At 43.1% G+C, this 19,684-nt stretch overlaps 1 protein-coding gene across 2 annotated transcripts in view; it reads left to right on the top strand.

Moving 5' to 3' along the window:
- LOC103278086 (zinc finger protein 850) overlaps positions 1–19,684 on the top strand; it is a 49,302-nt gene that overhangs the window by 15,973 nt on the left and 13,645 nt on the right. For both annotated transcript variants that reach the window (XM_008105776.3, XM_008105775.3), the window contains exons 2-5: positions 13,203–14,085; positions 15,017–15,158; positions 18,855–18,937; positions 19,558–19,660. In XM_008105776.3, the coding sequence (XP_008103983.1) occupies positions 13,405–14,085; positions 15,017–15,158; positions 18,855–18,937; positions 19,558–19,660 (1,009 nt within the window). In that variant the 5' untranslated portion in view covers positions 13,203–13,404. The remainder of the gene's footprint in view (positions 1–13,202; positions 14,086–15,016; positions 15,159–18,854; positions 18,938–19,557; positions 19,661–19,684) is intronic.

Here is a 19,684-nt window from a genome sequence, read left to right on the forward strand (position 1 = left end):
TTGTTGCAAACGAAACACTTTCTCACAGCTGACACACGCACATCTGCAGACACGGACTCCTTCTCTTTCGGCTTCATTTGGGACGACTCCCCCTCTCTCCTGCAGCCTCCAGCAGACTCCTCCTTGAAGAAACGCCAATCTTCTTCCTCAAGTACTCTCGCACACACCAGATCCAAACTCAGATCACGGCTTGTAATGAATACAACAAATGGTTCCAGTCACTAGTCAGGCTAGACATCATGATATATGCCTGATGCTCTTTGTTTATTTGAACACCTCTGGCTTGGCATTCCAGAAACAACTCCTTCATCTTTTTCACATGCTGTCTCACATCTCCGCCTTCACTCAGCTTTGCTCTGTACAGCCTCTTTGATCATCTTGCCTAGTGTGCTTTCTCTCTGGTGCACATTCCTGAGAGCTTCTCACACTTCTTCGGCAGTCTGAAGATGTTGTACATGCACTAATTGATCTGGCATTATACTTAAGATCAAATTCGCCAGCCCTTTCTAATTTTTCTCTCTGTCTGCTTCCGTGCCTAAGATTGTCTTTTGCAGCCCTTCTCTCACAAGCAAATGCTGCATATACACGGACCATTCTTTGTAGTTATGGTCATTTAACTTCTCAATCATCATTAATGAGTTTGAGGCAGCCATTATCTCACCTTCCGGAGACCCTCGCTCTCGAGTTTCAGCCCAGCCACTGATGGTTCCACACTTTCAGCAGCGTCTGGCAAGTCTCCCTCAAACTTCAAGATTTATGGCTCCACACTTCTCACTTCTGGCCATTAATCAGTTAGGCTCCAGCACGCCCCGCTTGCAGCTCTGCTTCTACTGGAATCAATCTTCCACCAAAGACACACCAAAGCAGGCTCACCAAAACAGCAGGTCCTGTCTCTGGTCACAATCGCAGCTCCAACGTTTTCTCCACACTAAATTCCAGTACAGCTGGGCCCATAACCAATTGTCAGAGTAGTTTACGCAGTGCAGCAGTAGTTGGATGGAATCAGTGGAACGCAGAATGAAGAGACATCAGAGACGTTGGTAAAACTATATACAAAGTTTTACTGAAAGCAGTAATAATCAAGACAAACAGACTTGCAGATGAACACCTCTTCCTCTGCTCCTTTTAAACTGTTACTTCAATGGATCTCTATGAGTCCAGCTGGGATTGATTCCCAAAGTCTGAAACTTGGACTGTCCAGTGACTTCAAACCACAGTCACCCCCATGATATACTATCACAGATTCTCTGTGCCTTCCCAGGACACAGACTACAATAAATAAGTCACGAAACTTATTTAGAACTGACTCAAAATGAGCAATTGAGTCTCCTTGATCCTATCAACCTGGTATCAATCTTCCCTGTGCCTCATCAGAGCACAGACTGAGGCTTCACTTTAACCTCTTCACTTCTCCTCCCCTTGGCAGGTGGCTCTGCCCACATCTCCATGGCAACTGCCTCAGAGGAGAGCTACTAAATGGCTGCCACCATTTCACACCTACCTAACCAAACCACAAGCACATAGTTAAACACAACAAACATTAATACAAAACTCATACTTCATTACACCTCCTTTCTAAGACTTGGCTCCTCCCAGCTTCCTCTGGCCAATCCTAGGAGTCTCCAAACTCCGCCCCTTTTCAACCAGCCTCACTTAAGATGGCTGCCTCCTTGGCATTCTCTCTCAAAATGGAGGCCTGCCCTACTGTTGTCCAGGCTCTCTTTCTGGCCTAACAGGTAAGATTCACTACATTCCTCCCTGGCCTAAGAAACCTTTCCGGATAAAGAGGCGTTTTACTCCTAGCACTCAGCTATCCACCCTGTTTCCCTTTCCTAACTTAACTAGTATAAGTAATCAAAATAAACATTTCTAAACCTACACAATGACTTTGCAAATTATAAAAATGCCTATTGCAAATCACAGGTATTTATCACATTTCAATATAATGCATTTATACATTCAACATACTGCATGAATATATACCATTTATCAAGCAATGTTCAAAATACATTTCAAATATCTGAAATAAAACAGGTTAAACATTTCAAAACAATACATTACACATCACATACATTACCTTTTACTTACATCTTTCCCATTACCTTTGGTTTATCTGAATACCTTATGCAATTATCCGGGATAATGCATCAGCAACTACATTTTGAGTACCTTTGATGTGTTTAACATCGAAATCAAAATCCTGGAGTGGTAAGGTTTTAACTTTCTGGTTGCCCACATGATCGCTAGACACTCCCTCTCAATGACCGAAAGGTGCTGTTCTTGTCAGGGTATTGTGTATTGTGAAATGTTAAAATCAATCTGGATTCAGCAATTATGGAGTTAATGAGAGTCTGCTATGATTGATGTATCACAGGACCAATGGGGTCAAGTGTGTTTTGACCGGGACTTACTATCTTGTTCCTGTGGAATGTAGTGGGAGTTTTTCCTGTGTAGAGCGGAGAACAGCGATGAGCAATGAGCAGCGTGTGAGTGCTTCGGCAAAGCGCTCATGGAGGAAAGGACTGAATTTGCTCTGTCTGTAAATAGAACATGTAAATAAAGTTGTTTGCCGTTGGACTACCAACTGAACCCTCATCTACTGGAGTGAGTTTGTCCAGTGCTGTTTTCCACACCGGGAGACAGTCTGGAGAGAAGGAGGCAGACCGGGATGGTGAATTTTTTTGATTTCAACTCTGCTACCCATCATCCCCGTCGACATTGGGTTATGGGCCCAGCACGCTTCCGCTGCGCAGTGGATGGAGATGCTGATGGCTGGTGAGCTTTCAGCAACTGCGGCCGTGAGAGGGATTCCAGAGACGGAGGGTACCCGAAAGAGAGCTCCAGTGAAGCTGCAGGAGAAGATTGTGACCGCCTGAGTCTGCACTTGAGTAAGTGGCAGTACAGCTTAATCTCGGGGACCGAGGGTCACGGAGGCAGCTGATTCACCGGGAGCTTAGGGTGTTGAATCTTGATGGCTGAGATGGCTGGAGAAAGCTTCATTTCCAGCATGGAAAAGCTATCTGACGAAAATTATGCATCGTGGTCAGTAATGATGCGGTCTTTACTCGAAGCACAGGATTTGCATAATACACTCGATGGAACAGATCACAATGCTGAGCACAGGAGGAAAGCCAAAGCATATTTGATACTGTGCCTTCAACCAAACCAACTTGTCCATGTGAGAAACAAGGACACTCCTGAGGAGATATGGCAAGCTTTAAGAGATGTCCGCCAAAGGGAGACTTGCATGTCTCAGATGATTTGGACTAAGAGGCTGTTTTCAGCAAAGCTTGTTCAGGGCCAGGATGTCAGAATGCATTTGGACAATCTAAAGCAATTATTGATTGGAGCTGAGGAAAGAGACCTACAATATTCTGAAGCACAGAAGTGTTATCTGGTGCTGTGCAGCTTGTCTGAGGATTGGAACTTTCTGGTACATTCTTTTCAGAATGTGAGAGTCCAGGATTTAACTTTGGATTCAGTATGTGGGAGAATCCAAGAAGTGGACCGGAGGGCATTTGAAGTGGCCCAGAAGCAGACGATGGCACAGTGCGACCAGGAGGGGGCGCAAGTGGTCGGCTTTGGTCCTGATGGTGTTCCTGGGAATCGTGAGGAAGTTGCAGTACATCAGGTCAAAACACACCGTTGTTTTGTCTGCAACAGGCCGGGGCATTTTGCCAGGAGTTGCCCAAACAACAAGGCTAGAAGTTCTCGTGGGAACAGAGGGGCAAGGAATTTATCAACAACAACTAAGCCCCATGTGTTCATGGCCGCAGCTAATGACGGAGATCCAGAGAGGAACCATGAAAGTGGAAAAGATTTTGTGACTAACAATTTAAATGTACCACTTCACAATTCCTGTGCACATTACTTACACAGAGTGATGGGTCATGTAAGTTTTCGTGGTTTGGAACAATTGGCAAAGGTTTGCCCAGATTTACGAATGTTAAAGTGTAACAAGTTTTTAGATTGTTTCATTTGTAAACAGGCTAAAGTAAAATCCTTTCCGGTTGAAAAGGAAAGTAAGCTCAGAGTAAAAAGACCATTTGAAGTTGTACATGCAGACCTGGGAGGCCCTTATCCAGAAAGTGAAGGGAAATCAAGATATATTTTTGTGATAGTAGATCGTTTTACTAGGTATGGTTTTGTCTTCTTGTTAAAAAATAAGAGTGAGGCTTTTGAAAAATTTAGACAATGGGTGAACATGATAGAACGGGCATTTCCTTTCAAAGTATCGTGTCTGGTTACTGATAGAGGGGGTGAATTTTGTGGAAATAACTTCCAACACTGGCTTAGAGAAATGGGCATACAACATAAGACCACCAATCCCTACACACCAGCTGAAAATGGGCTTGCAGAAAGAAGAATAGGGCTACTCCAAGTTATGAAAGATTGCATGTTAAGAGATTCTGAAGCACCTAATAGCCTCTGGGGAGAGGCTTTTCTAACAGCGAATCATGTTCTCAATAGGGTGTGGTGCTCAGCCATTAAACAGACCCCATTTTTTGCATTGTATGAAAGATCTCCAAATTTAAAACACCTCAGAATTTTTGGCCAATTCACCCAGGTATTAATTCCAGCCCAACAGAGATGAAAAGGTCAGCCCAAATGGAGAAGGCTGAGATTTGTGGGATATATGGGCAACTAGTACAGATTTTATGGTGGAGGCAGAAATGTGGTACTCTCCAGAAGTGCTAATTTTGAGACCCATAGTGGATGGGAGAAAATACATTGTAACAAGGAAGTATTCATACAAACTAGTCATGAAGACATTGAAAATGAAGGGGAGGACACAGATAGTGGTTCAGAGAGAGAAGAAGAATCACTCTCAGACAGTGAAAGTATCCAAGATGTTCCCTCGCCCCACACAAGATTAAAAGAGAGAAAGAGATATAGAAAAGCAAGGCCTCAATCCAGTGATGAGGAATTTAGTGGTTCAGACAATATTGTTTTAAGGAGAAGCAAAAGAGTTCGAAAGCCACCTGATAGATATGGTGGTCCCAAAATGTTTCAAGTAGAAATGAATATACAGCATGATGATGAACCAGAGAGTTTTAGTCAGGCCATGGACAGTCCCAATGCAGAAGACTGGAGAGAGGCTATGAATAACGAATTCAATTCCTTGAAACATCAAAAGGTTTTTGAAGTTGTAGATAGGCCCAGTAATCAAAAGGTTGTAGGATGCAAATGGGTTTATAAGAAAAAGATTCTTCCAGATGGAGAGATTAAGTACAAAGCAAGGCTAGTGGCCAAAGGGTTTACTCAATCCAGGTTTGAGAATTATGATGAAACATTTGCTCCTACAGCCAAGCCTGAAAGTTTAAGACTGATGCTAACGCTAGCAGCCAAGAAGCAAATGCAAGTACAGCATTTTGATTTTGAGACAGCTTACCTTAATGCTCCTTTGCCGGAACAAATATATATGGAACAAGCGCCAGGTTTTTGTGTTAAAGGTAACAAAGTTTGTCTTCTTAGAAAAGCGATATATGGGCTTAAGCAATCAGCGAGACTTTGGAATATGTGTGTACATGATGAATTGTGTAAACTTGGGTTTAATAGGAGCATTGCAGATGCATGTGTTTACACTAGAGGTACCAAAGATGAATGGGTAGGCCTTCTTCTTTATGTGGATGACCTATGTGTTATAGCTCAAAAACCAGACACAATTAAAAAAGTTGAGAGGGAACTTGGAAATAGGTTCAGAATGAAAAATTTAGGTCACCTGAAGAACTACGTAGGTCTAGAGGTCAGTAGATCTGCAGAAGGTACAATAATCTTGAGTCAGAAAAAGAAAATTGAGCAAGTGATTGAAAAATGTAATTTAATCAATGCAAAAACTGTTTCCACTCCAATGACAACTGATTTCGTTAGTCTAGAGTCAGATAAATTGTTTGAGAAACCAGAGGTATATCATTCTGTCATTGGGAGCTTAATGTACATTGCAAATCATACAAGGCCAGATATTAGTTTCGCAGTGAATTTTCTTAGTCGGAGAGTTTCCAAACCTAGGATGATCGATTGGATTGCACTAAAGAGTTATTAGGTATTTGAAGGGAACAATTGATCAAGGTTTAGTCTTAGGTGGTGGTGAAGAAAAAATTGAATGTTTTGCAGACAGTTCTTTTGCCACTGAGAAAGAAAGTAAATCAGTGACAGGCATAGTGATTAAATATGCAGGAAGCATGATAGCATGGAGATCCAGAAAACAAAGTTGTGTGGCATTAAGCACAACAGAAGCTGAGTTTGCTGCACTAGCTGAAGCAGTAAGCGAATTACAATGGCTGAGGCAGCTTTTGCTGGACTTGGGAGAAGAATGTGAAACTCCAATCTGTGTGAAAGAAGACTCACAAGCATGTATAGCCATGGTAGAGGCAGAGAATTTGAAAAACAGAACAAAGTATATTGGAGTAAAGTTTAACAAAGTGAAACAACTAGTTCAACAAAAATTAATTAGATTGGAATTTTGTCCTACAGAAGTTAACATATCAGATATCTTAACAAAAGCTTTACCTGTCACCAAACATGAAGAATTCAGGAATAATCTGGGACTAATCAATACGGATTAAATGTGTAGAGTGTTAAAGTATATGTAGGGAATTGATTTGAACATTTCGGAGGGGAATTGTCAGGGTATTGTGTATTGTGAAATGTTAAAATCAATCTGGATTCAGCAATTATGGAGTTAATGAGAGTCTGCTATGATTGATGTATCACAGGACCAATGGGGTCAAGTGTGTTTTGACCGGGACTTACTATCTTGTTCCTGTGGAATGTAGTGGGAGTTTTTCCTGTGTAGAGCGGAGAACAGCGATGAGCAATGAGCAGCGTGTGAGTGCTTCGGCAAAGCGCTCATGAAGGAAAGGACTGAATTTGCTCTGTCCGTAAATAGAACATGTAAATAAAGTTGTTTGCCGTTGGACTACCAACTGAACCCTCATCTACTGGAGTGAGTTTGTCCAGTGCTGTTTTCCACACCGGGAGACAGTCTGGAGAGAAGGAGGCAGACCGGGATGGTGAATTTTTTTGATTTCAACTCTGCTACCCATCATCCCCGCCGACAGTTCTCTCTCTAGGAGTTTCTTACTTAAGTAGAGAACAGGCTGCAAATCACCTTCAGCATTTTCCTGACTGAAGACTGCTCCCAGTCCCACCTTAGAGGTGTCAGTAGTTGAACCTCTCTGTCAGTCCGTTGGATTGGGGATGATACGGAGTCATCGTCAGGTGTTTGATCCCACACGCACGCAGCATCTCCTTCATCAGCTGTGACATGAATGTTGTCCCTAAATCGGTTACTATTGATCTAGGAAACCCCACATGAGCGAACAGGTTCAGCAACGCGTGTGCCACCGTCCTGGAGTCAGTTTTTTTCAGGGAAATAGCCTCTGGATACCTAGTTGCAAAGTCCACTTCTGTTAGCATGAATCGATGTCCATCTCTGGTCACAGGCGACATCGGACCAAGGATATCAATTCCCACCTTTTCAAATGGAGTGGACACTACTGGGATCAGTTGTAACAGCCCTTTTGTCTTGTCTTTGGCCTTTCTACCTCTTCTCCTCCTTCCACAGTCACAGTCGTTTTAACTTTCGGTGAAGCCATTAGTAAGGGGTCTCAAAATGGTTTTTCTTGGCAGTTTCTGAGGTAAAATTTCCTCTAGATAGCTTTGGGACAAACTTTTTCCTCAGCTTTTTGTTCTAATCAACTGGATTTAGCCTTATATTTGAAATCCCAATGTTGAATACCAATTATAACGCCCCCAGCGCGGCTGACACCACCAATTATAACACACCCTGTGCCACACACATACACAACACGGAACACTGAGGCACAGGAGAGGGGTATGTGGTAGAGAGACGTGACCCTGCTGGTTTTTTTTTTTTAAACTTTCTTTTAAAATTAAAGCTGCCTCCAACCTAAGATGTTTAAGATTTTTGTTTTAAAATATTGTGAGGTAAACTTATCCCACTTCTGCCAACACTGCTGTTTCCCCTGGCTCCCAAACAACTGTGTATTTAGAGGCTTTCTGTAGTACCAAGATGTTAAAAGGTTGGAACTATCACACAGGCTTGCTGAGGGAATGAGGCACTGTAGAGACGTTTTGAAAGTTAAATAGAACAAGATTTATTTTCTTTAAAACAGACAACTAACTACTTCTGAGAGGTACAAAAAGCGTAACTTGTTACAAAAGTTCTTTAGCTTGACTTGGTTGTTTGTACAGTTCACTTTATTTAGTTACAGACAGATTAACCAGACCAATCTAACTATTGGTTAACAGAACCCTCGCTCTATCTCTGAGAATAGTAACGAGTTTGAGTAACCTAACTAGGTAGTCCCCTGGGTTATTAATTAACTCTATCCTAGAGTTCTACCTGTTAAATAGCCCAGCCTAGACAGTTAATCCCTTGTGCCAATTCCCACAAAAATTGCAACTGCTGTGTTGTCGAAGGCTTTCATGGCCGGGATCACAGGGTTGTTGTATGTCTTTCGGGCTGTGTGGCCATGTTCCAGAAGTATTCTCTCCTGACGTTTCGCCCACATCTATGGCAGGCATCCTCAGAGGTTGTGAGGTATGGATAAACTAAGTAAGGAAAGGAAAGAATATATATCTGTGTAGAGTCCAGGGTGTGGCAAGAGTCCTTTGTCACTGGGAAGCCAGCATTAATGTTTCAGTTAATCACCCTAATTAGCATTGGAAAGGTTTTTGTCTCTTGCCTGGGGGCACCCTTTGTTCAGTCACTAGCTGTCCTCTGCCCTCAGAGTGTTGGTTCCCATCTACTGTTTTGATTTTAGAGTTTTGTAATACTGGTAGCCCAAAAGACATACAACAACCCATTCCAACTGCTGTCTGACCTTTTTCCTGTCAGCACACAGCAAGCAACTCTCTAACCTACTCAACTCTCTCCCCACAACTCTCCAACTCCAATCTCTGACTCTGACAGACTGAAACTCCCTTCCTTCTCTTCCCTCCTTTCTAAGACTTGGCTCTTCCCAACTTCCTCTGGCCAATCCTAGGAGTCTCCAAACTCTGACCCTTTTCAACCAGCCTCACTTAAGATGGCTGCCTCCCTGGCATTCTCTCTCAAAATGGAGGCCTGCCCTACTGTTATCCAGGCTCTCTTTCTGGCCTAACAGGTAAGATTCACTACACAGGGCAATAAACAGGCCATTGCCTTCTTTAAATATGCAAAAGGGAATCAATTGAAGATCTGAGAATATCAAGCTAAAGAACTCACACGTGACCATAAAGGAAGGAGTAACAGACTGAAGTCTTAGGATGTAAGACAGGTCAAACAAAGATGGTATTTTGATTACAACCAGATGGGTGCTTCAAAGAAAGAGAAGGTTCAAATTGTGATCTATATATTGAATGATTGTAATCGGGAAATTGCTTTCCTGAATTGTTTTGATAAGCAACTGATCAAAGTGCCATCTGTAGGATGAAAAGAGAAAGACACAAGATGAAAGACAAAAAAGGGCATGAGAACCAGGATATTTAAAGGTGTGAATGTACTTGGAAATCTTATAAAAGCCTCAACCGCTGTGTTTCGGTGTGACACTTATTGCGCCAAATTGCTATGTTTGTGTGTGTAAAGAAATCCTTGCAAAAGTTGTTTGCATAAGATCTCTGCAAAATAAAGGGAGCTGAGTTTTGCAGAGGCAAGCCACGCCTCAAACAATTTATCAGTTTGCTGGCAGATGGCTGAATTTGTCAGTTGGGAATTTGAGCTTGTAGGGAGAGCACAGAAATAGACAGGCTCTCTAGCTACGGTCAAGTAGCAGTTTAAATATGCTATGCTGGATATATTGAATGCTGATCGATTAGTTATTGATCTTATGCAACTACAAGGACATTGTACGATTGCTGAACTGTTTATTTGACTTCAACTCAACAAGTAAAGTTCCTTTGTTCTTTTTAATTCCTCTGCCTGGTCTGAGTCTTTTGCACATGGTGTTAACTGGACGCTGCTGGTTCCGCTACACACACTCCCTAACAACACTTCCTTTCATGATGCTGCCCGCAAGTCTCTTTATTTTGCAGTATTTCTATTCAAATCCTCCAATTCCCCTTCCCTTCTGTTTTAAACTTGGCTTCCTTAATAAAATTCTATCCTCTTCAATCATTTAAAAGATTTATTTGATCAGATCACCTGCCGGGTGAGCAAAAGAAAAAGTGCCATACACAACTGGGACACATCTCAGTTTTATAGTAAACTCCTTTAGCATGCGCACAGGCTATTTTCTCCAATTTGTGTCTCATATCTATCTTTCTTTGTTCTCTGTAGCTCTTATCAGTATTAATGTCTGCCATTTTTCAACTGTTGATTCTCTCTCCCGCTTCTCCCTCCTCGGCCCTGCCCCACATGCCTGGTTGTTATTTAGGCATTTCCCTTTTGAATTTCCCCCTTGTCTTCCTTGGCTAGTAAATTTCCATTCCAAAGTTCCCTATTCTTTAGCTGGTAATTTTCCATCCCAAGCCCTTTATTGTCTTCCCCGAAAGAAGGAAGGGAGGAGGGATGAGACAGTACAGTTTAAAACAAACAGAAGCAGTGCTCTTTGTTTGAGTCTGGATCTTCCCTCCTCATCCTCCTCCTCCTGTTTCAGAGGAAGTGTAAAAATAATAATCAGAAACCGGAAAACCAGAGCCAGAATTTATCGCATAATAGTCGCGTCCTCTTTTTTCGATAAAAAGTGTAACTTATGCAATGGAATATGGTACAGTATTTTCCTTTCTGATGGTTCAAGTTACACACTCATCATTCCATGCAGAAAATGATTGAAAATACACACGGACAAGTTGTTTGTGAAAGGTAAATGCATTTTGTATTTAGGCTTGGGTCCTATCTCTAATATATCTTCATATGCAAATATTACACCCGCTGAAGCATATCTGGTCCCAAGTATTTCAGATAAGGGACGTTCAACCTGTAATAAAATACCTAGGCGCAAGCCTGAAATGTGGGAGCTGTTGAAAATGCTCAGTCAGTAGTGAGGAAGTGTAAAGATCTATGACCGGCTGAGGTTCTTTCAGGCAGGGGGAATTTTTTTAAAAAAATCCCACCGCTGCCACCCATTATAAAGATGTCAGAAAGGGGGAGAAATCTTTTTAAAAAATAAATCCCACCACTGCCACCAAATTGCAAAGATATTATTATATATTTTATATCCGCTGCCACCAGTTATTAAAGATGTTTATTTACGCTGCCACCAGAGGTAAAGATGTTTATAATGCAGCCACCAGATGTCAAGGGGATCATCAACTCTTGCCACCACTATTGGAAGATTTAGCCACTGGCTACTTAGAGAGGAGACTTTTAAAATTTTATTTTTCTTCTTTCTTCTTCTTGTTTATTCTTGATGTGTGTATATATGACGGAGACTGAGATGTTTGAGAGAACAATAACACGTTTATTGAGGCACAAGCTTAATGGTTACAATTCTCACTTAAAGGCACTTTCCTTAACAGTTGCAAAGCTATATTGAGGTGTTTCAAATTCCTTAAAATATCACTTCCTTCTCTACTGCCTTAAACTTGCAGTCACCCTGTGAATTACAATCACAGCCTATCTGTTCCTTATCTGGAAACAGACTACCTTAAAATAAGTCACCAAACTTATTTTAAACTGACTCAAAAATCAACCATTTGAGCCACCCTGATCCCTTCACTAAGGATCAGTCTTAACTGCAATTCCTACAATTACAGACTAGCTTAAAATAAGTCACCAAACATATTTTATCCCTGATCCCCTAACTTAGGATCAGCCTTCCCTGAGCTTCAACAGAGCCCAGACTAAAATCAAACTTCCCTGTGGTTCTCTGACCACACACTAAACTATTTTTAAAACATTCCCTCCTTTTCCTCCAAACGGTGGATGGCTCCTGCCTCAGAATGCTGAGCTGGCTACCATCCCCCATTCACTGGTGACTCTAATACCCCTTTAAACATAGTTAACCATGACTTTTAAAACACAATTACACATGACATCTGTAAACTAAAAAAATTCACACTTCTTTACAGGAAGCCTGGTTTTTCCTCAGCACAAATATTAGTTTTGGGGAAGGGGGTTAGAAAAATAATTGAATATAAGCTTGTCATGGTTGACCCATATCTTGTACCACTGCTATAAAGGGCTGACAGGGCTTGCTAGTGTTGCAGCACCAGGGCTTACTAGTGTTACAGCTCCAGGCCTTGCTTCTAAGGAACATACACAGAAAGTGTTGTATGTCTGTTCTGATCGCCAGGCACTTATCATGTGCTTACATAATCCTGCTGCACACCTTGGGATTTATTGCTGAATTAGTATAGAATAGGATTAGTTATAATGACATTGAATGTTTGCCGTATTTGTGTTTTGTGAGCCTTGAGTCCCCTTCGGGATGAGAAGGGCAGAATATAAATGCTATAAATAAATGAATAATAAATATTAAGGACGACCCTGTGCTACCAACCTCATTGAATGTGTTTGCATGACAACATTGCTGCGGTGTGTGATGTCTTCCCCTCCTCTTGTTTCAGTGGGGAAAGTGAGATCTTTTGAGTCTTGAGAGGTTTGTGTCTGTCCTTTTTCCTTTCTGAAAAGGTATTTCTCAACTCCATACAGTTGATAAACCCCCAAGGATATCCAAGTGTTCAGTCAGCTTACTGAGACAATTCTTACAGCTCAATTTTCTTAACCAGTTAGAATTTCCTCTGCATGCACAATATTATGTTTTTGTTGTTTGTAGTGCAATTTTTCCTGAGGGGTGAGGGGGAAGTATAAAGAAACCCAAAAGGCATCTTCTGCATGAATCTATTTTACTAAGTCTTTGGGCCCATTGTGGGGAGGCAGAGGAAGCAGGAAGAAACTCTTAGCTCAACAAGAGATAAACAGTCATCTGACTGAGGACAAAATAGTGGAGACTGGTAGACCCACTAGGGGTTGGGACTCCTCTTCCTTTCTGGGAAGTAAGACTTGAAAACAACAGCAAATCCAAGGCATGTTCAAATCTAAGGCACACTCTGTTTTTGAAGCCCCTTAAATGGGAAAAAGTGTAGATTGGCCTCAGGTTACTAGGTGAACATTTGAGTCTGACTCTGACCATTGTGGAATTGGTCTATATACAAAGACAGGATCTGTATTTGACTGTTGCCTCTATTGATGTTAGTCAGTGCTGAGTCTTTACCTCCTTTTCTACTGTTAACATATTTCTTCTCTTTCCTTTCAGAAACCCCCACCTTCTGGGATGAATGCTTTTGAAGAAGAAACACATTTCAAACTCTGAAAGTAGCGCTTAAAGTACAGGAGAGGTGGTTGTTTATTAAATATTTTTCCCCCTTGGGGGCTAGGGAGAGCCTCAATACCAATTTCAAGATTAACTCCTACAGGAGCATTTCTGTGTTTCCCAGCTCTTTAAGCAAGGAGCAGATATGGAGAAGAGTTTAGAGGGTTCAGGGAAGGTCCCTCGCATCGTCCAGGTGATGTGCTTCAATGGGGTTCCAAGGCAGGTCACCCAACCGCCCAGTGTAACGTTGCCCCCGCAGTGGGATACCCAGATGCTAGAATTCCTCAAGAATTCTCAGACAGAAGGTGGAAACCCTCCGCTGACGGACGCCGTGCCCTGGGATGACGCCAAAACTTTCCTGTCTGCCTTTGAGCAAGTCGCCGAAGTCTGCCAGTGGCCAAAAGAGGAATGGGTGGGCCGGCTCTTGCCGGGGCTGCGGGGAGGAGTGGAGCAGTTCTTTTGTAGAATGAGTCCCCAGGATCGGCAAGATTACCAGAAGGTGAAAGCCACCCTCCTGCGTGCAGACAACTTCAGAATGGAGTTGAAGCGGCAGCATTTTCGGCAGTGCACTTACCAAGAGCTAGAAGGACCTCGGCGGGTTTACAGCCAGCTCCAGGAGCTCTGCCGTCAGTGGCTGAAGCCGGAGAAACACTCTAAGGAGCAAATTGTGGAGCTGATCATTCAGGAGCAACTCCTGGGCATGCTACCATTGGAAGTCCGACGCTTTGTGCAGGATTGTGCTCCAGAAGACTGTGTTCAAACAGTAGCACTGGCAGAAACTTTCCTATTGGCTCGTCAGCAGACATCTCAGCCATGGAACTGGCAGGTAAGAGATGGGTGTTATGCTGTGTTTCTCATTTGCAGGGCTATGGAGTCCGTAAGTCAAATCTGTGGCTCCAATGTCTGTTTTTTTGCTGTGCGATTTCACCTGAGTCCTAACACCTTCATAAATGGCAACTGTATGACACAGATTGAATTATCCAGGTTTCCTGAAGACACAAAATGTCATGCTAAAATTGCTTGTCAAATGCTTGTCAACATCTTTATCTCAGTTAAACTTATTAAGACCCGACTATTGACTTTGAGGCTAGAGAGTTCTTTCTTTAGATCAATGGTTCCCAACCTTTGGGCCTTCAGGTGTTTTGGACTTCAACTCCCAGAAATCCCAGCCAGCTTACCAGCTGTTTGAAACTGTAGGAACTGAAGTCCAAAACACCTGGAGACCCAAAGGTTGGGAACAACTGCTTTAGATTATCCATGCTCTGGAAATTTCTCTTCTTAGTCTGAGATGCAAGAAAGCATTGGTTCCAAAGACAGTCATACACTTCTGCAGTGACTTTGTGGCCTGCCTTTTCTGTATCCTTATCTGAAGATTAAGTATATTGACTTGGACTTGAATTAAACAGAGGAGTGTCATAGATAGAGGACAATGAATAAGGGTCAGATAAGGATTTTCACATGTAGATTCTAGGTTTGGAGGCCAATTGCACAACTGTTCTTTGACATATTTAAATTGACCATAGGGTTGTGTTGGAATACTTAGAGATTCTTTGATTCCAGTAACGCGTTGAATCCCAAATAACACTGGGAATAATCCACTTATGTTGCTAAAAGCTGGCTTATTCAAGTGTTGACAAAATGAACTAAAACTTTTCCCTTTGAGTAACTGATGTGTGTCAGACTATATGAGGCAGTTATTCAGGCTTTATCCATAAAAGTTCATACTTCCAAGTTTGGATCTCTGTTGCTGTTTTCAGGCCCCTATGCCAGGGATGAGCACAAATACCATGATGGCTGCAGCGTCGGGGATGAGTACAAATACCGTGGTGTCTGCAGCGTCTCAGCTTCAGCGCTGTGCAGAAGCCAGTCAGAAAGCCAACGGGGAAACTAATTTAATCGGTAAGGAGTTACATCTGGTGTTTATTTTCCAGCCATGTGAGATACATGGACAGCCATGGTGGTTCTGAAGTTCCATTATTCCTTCCCCACTCACAGATCAGATGAAGGCTTCAACCTGTCTTGTTGCTCCTGCACTGGCATGGTATTTCAGTAATGGACGGAGGAAAAGTCAGTGTGGAAGAGCAAAACATTCTTCCATTGTCATGGACTGATCATCACCTGGACAGCTTTAAACTAACCACCGCTCAAACCCTCTGCAGGGGTGGTGGACCGATTAAGATGGTCCGCCCCAGGAGAGTTATGGATCCAAATGGATTCATGATGTCTCTTGGGGATTTTCCCGTCATGGCAGCTGGTGATCCTGTCGAAGCCTTGGTTGATCTCTATAACACCGAGATGGCCAGGGCAGTATTTATTTATTTTATTTATTTCAATTATTTATACCCCGCCCTTCTCACCCGAGGGGACTCAGGGCGGCAGTAGACACAATTGCCCCTGAATGTCCCCTATCGTCGCATAGAGTCAGGTCAGCTCCTTGGTTCTCTGAGGAGCTGGCTGTGATGAAGTGGATGAGACTGAGACTAGAGTGCATCTGGCATAGATCTCAGGGTGTATCCGATCAAACACGGGCTAGAGCCTCTCTTAAGGCCTACTCCGCGGCATTGCGGGCAGCCAGAAAAGCTTTCTTGACTGCCCGCATTGCATCTGCAACAAACAGACCAGCTGAGTTGTTTCGGGTGGTGGGGGAGCTCCTCCATCCTTGTGATGGGGGGGGAGCTGCCCCCGACCACCTGACAACTCAATGTGGTGAGTTTGCCCATCATTTTGCAGATAAAGTCGCTCTGATACGCTCTGACTTAGAAACCAGCCTTAATGCAGTATCTATGGAGGTAACCGAGGCACCTGCTTGTCTAGTGTTAATGGATTCATTTCAGATTGTTCACCCAGATGACGTTGAGGGGATCCTTGGGGCTGTGAGGGCCAGTGGGGGGTTAGCAAATTGGTTCATGAGGATAATAAATGCCTCACTGGATCAGGGATTTTTTTCCATCGGCCTTAAAACAGGCATTGGTTAAACCGATCCTGAAAAAGGCATCCCTTGATCCGTCGGTTCTTAACAACTACCAGCCAATTTCGAACCTTCCCTTTTTGGGCAAGATTCTGGAGTGGGTTGTTGCTTTGCAGCTCCAGGAGTTCCTGATAGAGAATGGTTACCTGGATCCATCGCAGTCTGGGTTTAGGCCCGGTCATGGTACAGAGACGGTCTTGGTCGCCTTGGTGGATGACCTCAGTAGAGAACTTGATAGGGGGAGTGTGACCCTATTGGTTCTCTTGGACATCTCAGCGGCTTTTGATACTGTCGACCATTGTATCCTTCTGGGATGCTCTGCAGTGGCCCTGCTCCTTCCTGGAGGGCGCTTCCAGTTGGTGAAGCTGGGAGAATCCTGCTCGGACCCCTGGCCATTGACCTGTGGGGTCCCGCAAGGTTCTATTCTGTCTCCCATGCTTTTTAACATCTACATGAAACCGCTGGAAGAGGTCATCCAGAGTTTTGGAGTTGGGTGCCACCTTTATGCAGATGACACTCAACTCTACTACTCTTTTCCATCAAACTCCAAGGAAGCCCCTCAAATCCTTGATCGGTGCCTGGCCGCTGTGATGGACTGGATGAGGGTGAACAAGCTGAAACTTAATCCTGATAAGACAGAGGTCCTCCAGGTCAGTCGCTCAGCCGATCGGGGCATAGGGTGGCAACCTGCGCTCAATGGGGTCGCACTCCCCCTTAAGACGCAGCTTCCCAGCTTGGGGGTCAGCTTGATTCAGCGTTGACACTTGAGGCTCAGGTGTCGGCGGTGGCCAGGAGGGCCTTCGCACAGTTAAAGCTTGTGCGCCAGCTGCGACCGTACCTCGTGAAGTCTGACTTGGCCATGGTGGTCCATGCCTTAGTTACCTCCAGGTTGGTTTACTGCAATGCACTCTATGTGGGGCTGCCTTTGAAGACGGTTCGGAAACTACAGTTGGTACAAACATCAGATTAATAACAGGAGCATGTTATAGAGAGCGGTCAACCCTCTTGTTTAAACAGCTCCACTGGCTACCAATAAGTTTCTGGGGCCAATTCAAGGTGCAGGTTATCACCTATAAAGCCTTAAACGGTTCAGGACCTGCCTATCTCCACGATCGCCTCCTCCCCTATGAACCTACACGGACCCTAAGATCATCCGGGGAGGTGCTCCTCTCGCTCTCACCACTGTTTCAAATGCGGCTGGTGGGGACGAGGGAGAGGGCCTTCTCAGCAGTGGCCCATCGGCTCTGGAACTCTCTCCCTAGGGAGATCAGGTTGGCTCCCTCTTTGCCCATCTTTCGCCAGGAACTGAAAACATGGATGTTCCAGTGCGGGTCTGAATGAATAGGCCCTTCAGACTTGTCTTCATACTGTTATTGGTTACTGTTTACAAAATTGTCTGGCACCTTATCACTGTTCCTTATCCCATATGTTATAGCATTTTATGGAACGTGTCCCCATATTTCTGCTTTATTCATTTTGATTTTATCTATGAACCTTGAGCGCTGCACTTGTCATCTTTTGCCGGGTGCAATCATTGATGCTCAGGCTTTTAAGTAACTGTCTTGTATGTTGTTCTGTTTATTTATTGGAATGTTTAACCTGCTGTTAAATTTTATACATGAAATGCTGTTATGTTGTTGTTCGGGTTTGTCCCTATGTAAGCCGCCCCGAGTCCCTTTGAGGAGATGGGGCGGGGTATAAGAATAAAGTTTATTATTTATTATTATGGACGTTACCATAAATCTCCTTCTAGTTTTGGGATTAAAGACTCAATCTTTTTATTGTTAACACACAAGGGCATGGGAAAGGAAAATCATGCTTTCTAGAAGATTTCATGAAGATTGTTTTCTTATTTTAAGAAACACAAAAGGGATGGAAGAACTGTTCTGACTGACCTTTGGCAGTCCAGCACTAAATTTAAGTATTGAGGAACTCTTGAGACCTGTTACATTTTTTAATGAATTTTGAATTATGAATTTTAAACTCATGTGTATTAACTATATTTCAATCTTTGTGTATTTTAATTTATGTAGTTCATAAAAATATATATTTAATACAAGCATTTTATAATGATGTGTTTCTGTGTTATACGCCACTTCAAGGAGAAGTGGATAAGAAATATTATTATCACTATCATCATCATCATCATCATCAAAAAATAATGACTACTTAAGGCGTTTAGGCCATAGGCTGACCACATCCTATATAAGACATTGAAATACTTTACTTAAGAAAATCATGCCATAGGGGACATAGTATTCTAGACACAGGACAATTTCTGTGTCCCCAACAACCACTTCCTATTCTTCGTCCCTCTCGCTTTCTTCCCCTCCACCTTAGCAGCAGCTTCATCATAAGCAGGAGAATACTGCAGAATAAAATAGTTTTGTTTTTAAAAATTATTATTTGTGATTCATGGTTGGTTGAATCCTCAAATCCAGAGCCCATCAAGAATGAATATCCACTGTACATATTAAAATCAAAAAAGCATATATGGATTAGAAAGTCTAAAACAGGGTATGCTGTCTGAACAGCTAGGTGATGTAGAGGTATTTCTATCAGACTGTGGGTGATGATAAAGCACTCACTTCTCCTTCTTTACAGAATTCCTTTCTTATATTTCACAGCTAAAACAATGCCCCCAGCAAGAAGCTCTGATGTTGTACCCCCTCCACAAGTCCAGGAGGGAACTGGAATTGGGCTAATGAAGGTAAATGGCTCGCCCACAGAACTTGCTGACTGAAGGCAGAAGTACAGTCTTGACTTAAGCAAGGTTTTCATTTTCAATAAGAAAATGACAGCATTTGAGGAAGTGAATAGTTTTGGTACCCAGAATCCTTATCTCAGCATGGCAAGGGTTTGTGCATATCCTGTGATTCCGATCAGCCTGGGCCAACCATGTGTGATACTTGCAAATTGCCACCTGCTAGTGTAAAGAAGACCTTACTAACTTATAACCAAAATTCAGTCAGAGACCTGTTCACACATTAAGTGTTCCTTACGTGTGTGGGTATCCTTTTTTGGTTGCGCTGAGGGTTGGTATTCTTATCTCCCCAACTTACTACAAAAACCCTGAAGCTATTCTTTCCATCGCAAGCAAGCATCTGGCTTCTCCCTCGTGGGAATACACAGATTGATTGCAGCAGAGCTGAGATCAGCTAGGAAGCTGAAGGGCAGTTTCAAGGCTTTAAAATACCGGGGAGAGTGGGGAATGTAGCTCCAGGTAACCTAGGTCTGTGTGCGGATATTCAGAGAACAGTGAGAGGCTGAACTGGGATCAGTCCTGGGGCCTGTGGGAAATATGAACAATACATGTGTCCCCTGTTTCAGGAGCCTGTGAAGGTGAAGGAAGAGCCAGATTTCGATTTGAGACCCACCTGTAGTGAATTTGTTCGTGATGTCACCAGTGTTGGCAGCTCTAGCACTGCTTCAGGTGAGCATCTTCCCTCAGGGAAGG

This window comes from Anolis carolinensis, chromosome 2 (genome assembly GCF_035594765.1).
Source record: "Anolis carolinensis isolate JA03-04 chromosome 2, rAnoCar3.1.pri, whole genome shotgun sequence".
Classification (NCBI taxonomy): Eukaryota; Metazoa; Chordata; class Lepidosauria; order Squamata; family Dactyloidae; genus Anolis; species Anolis carolinensis.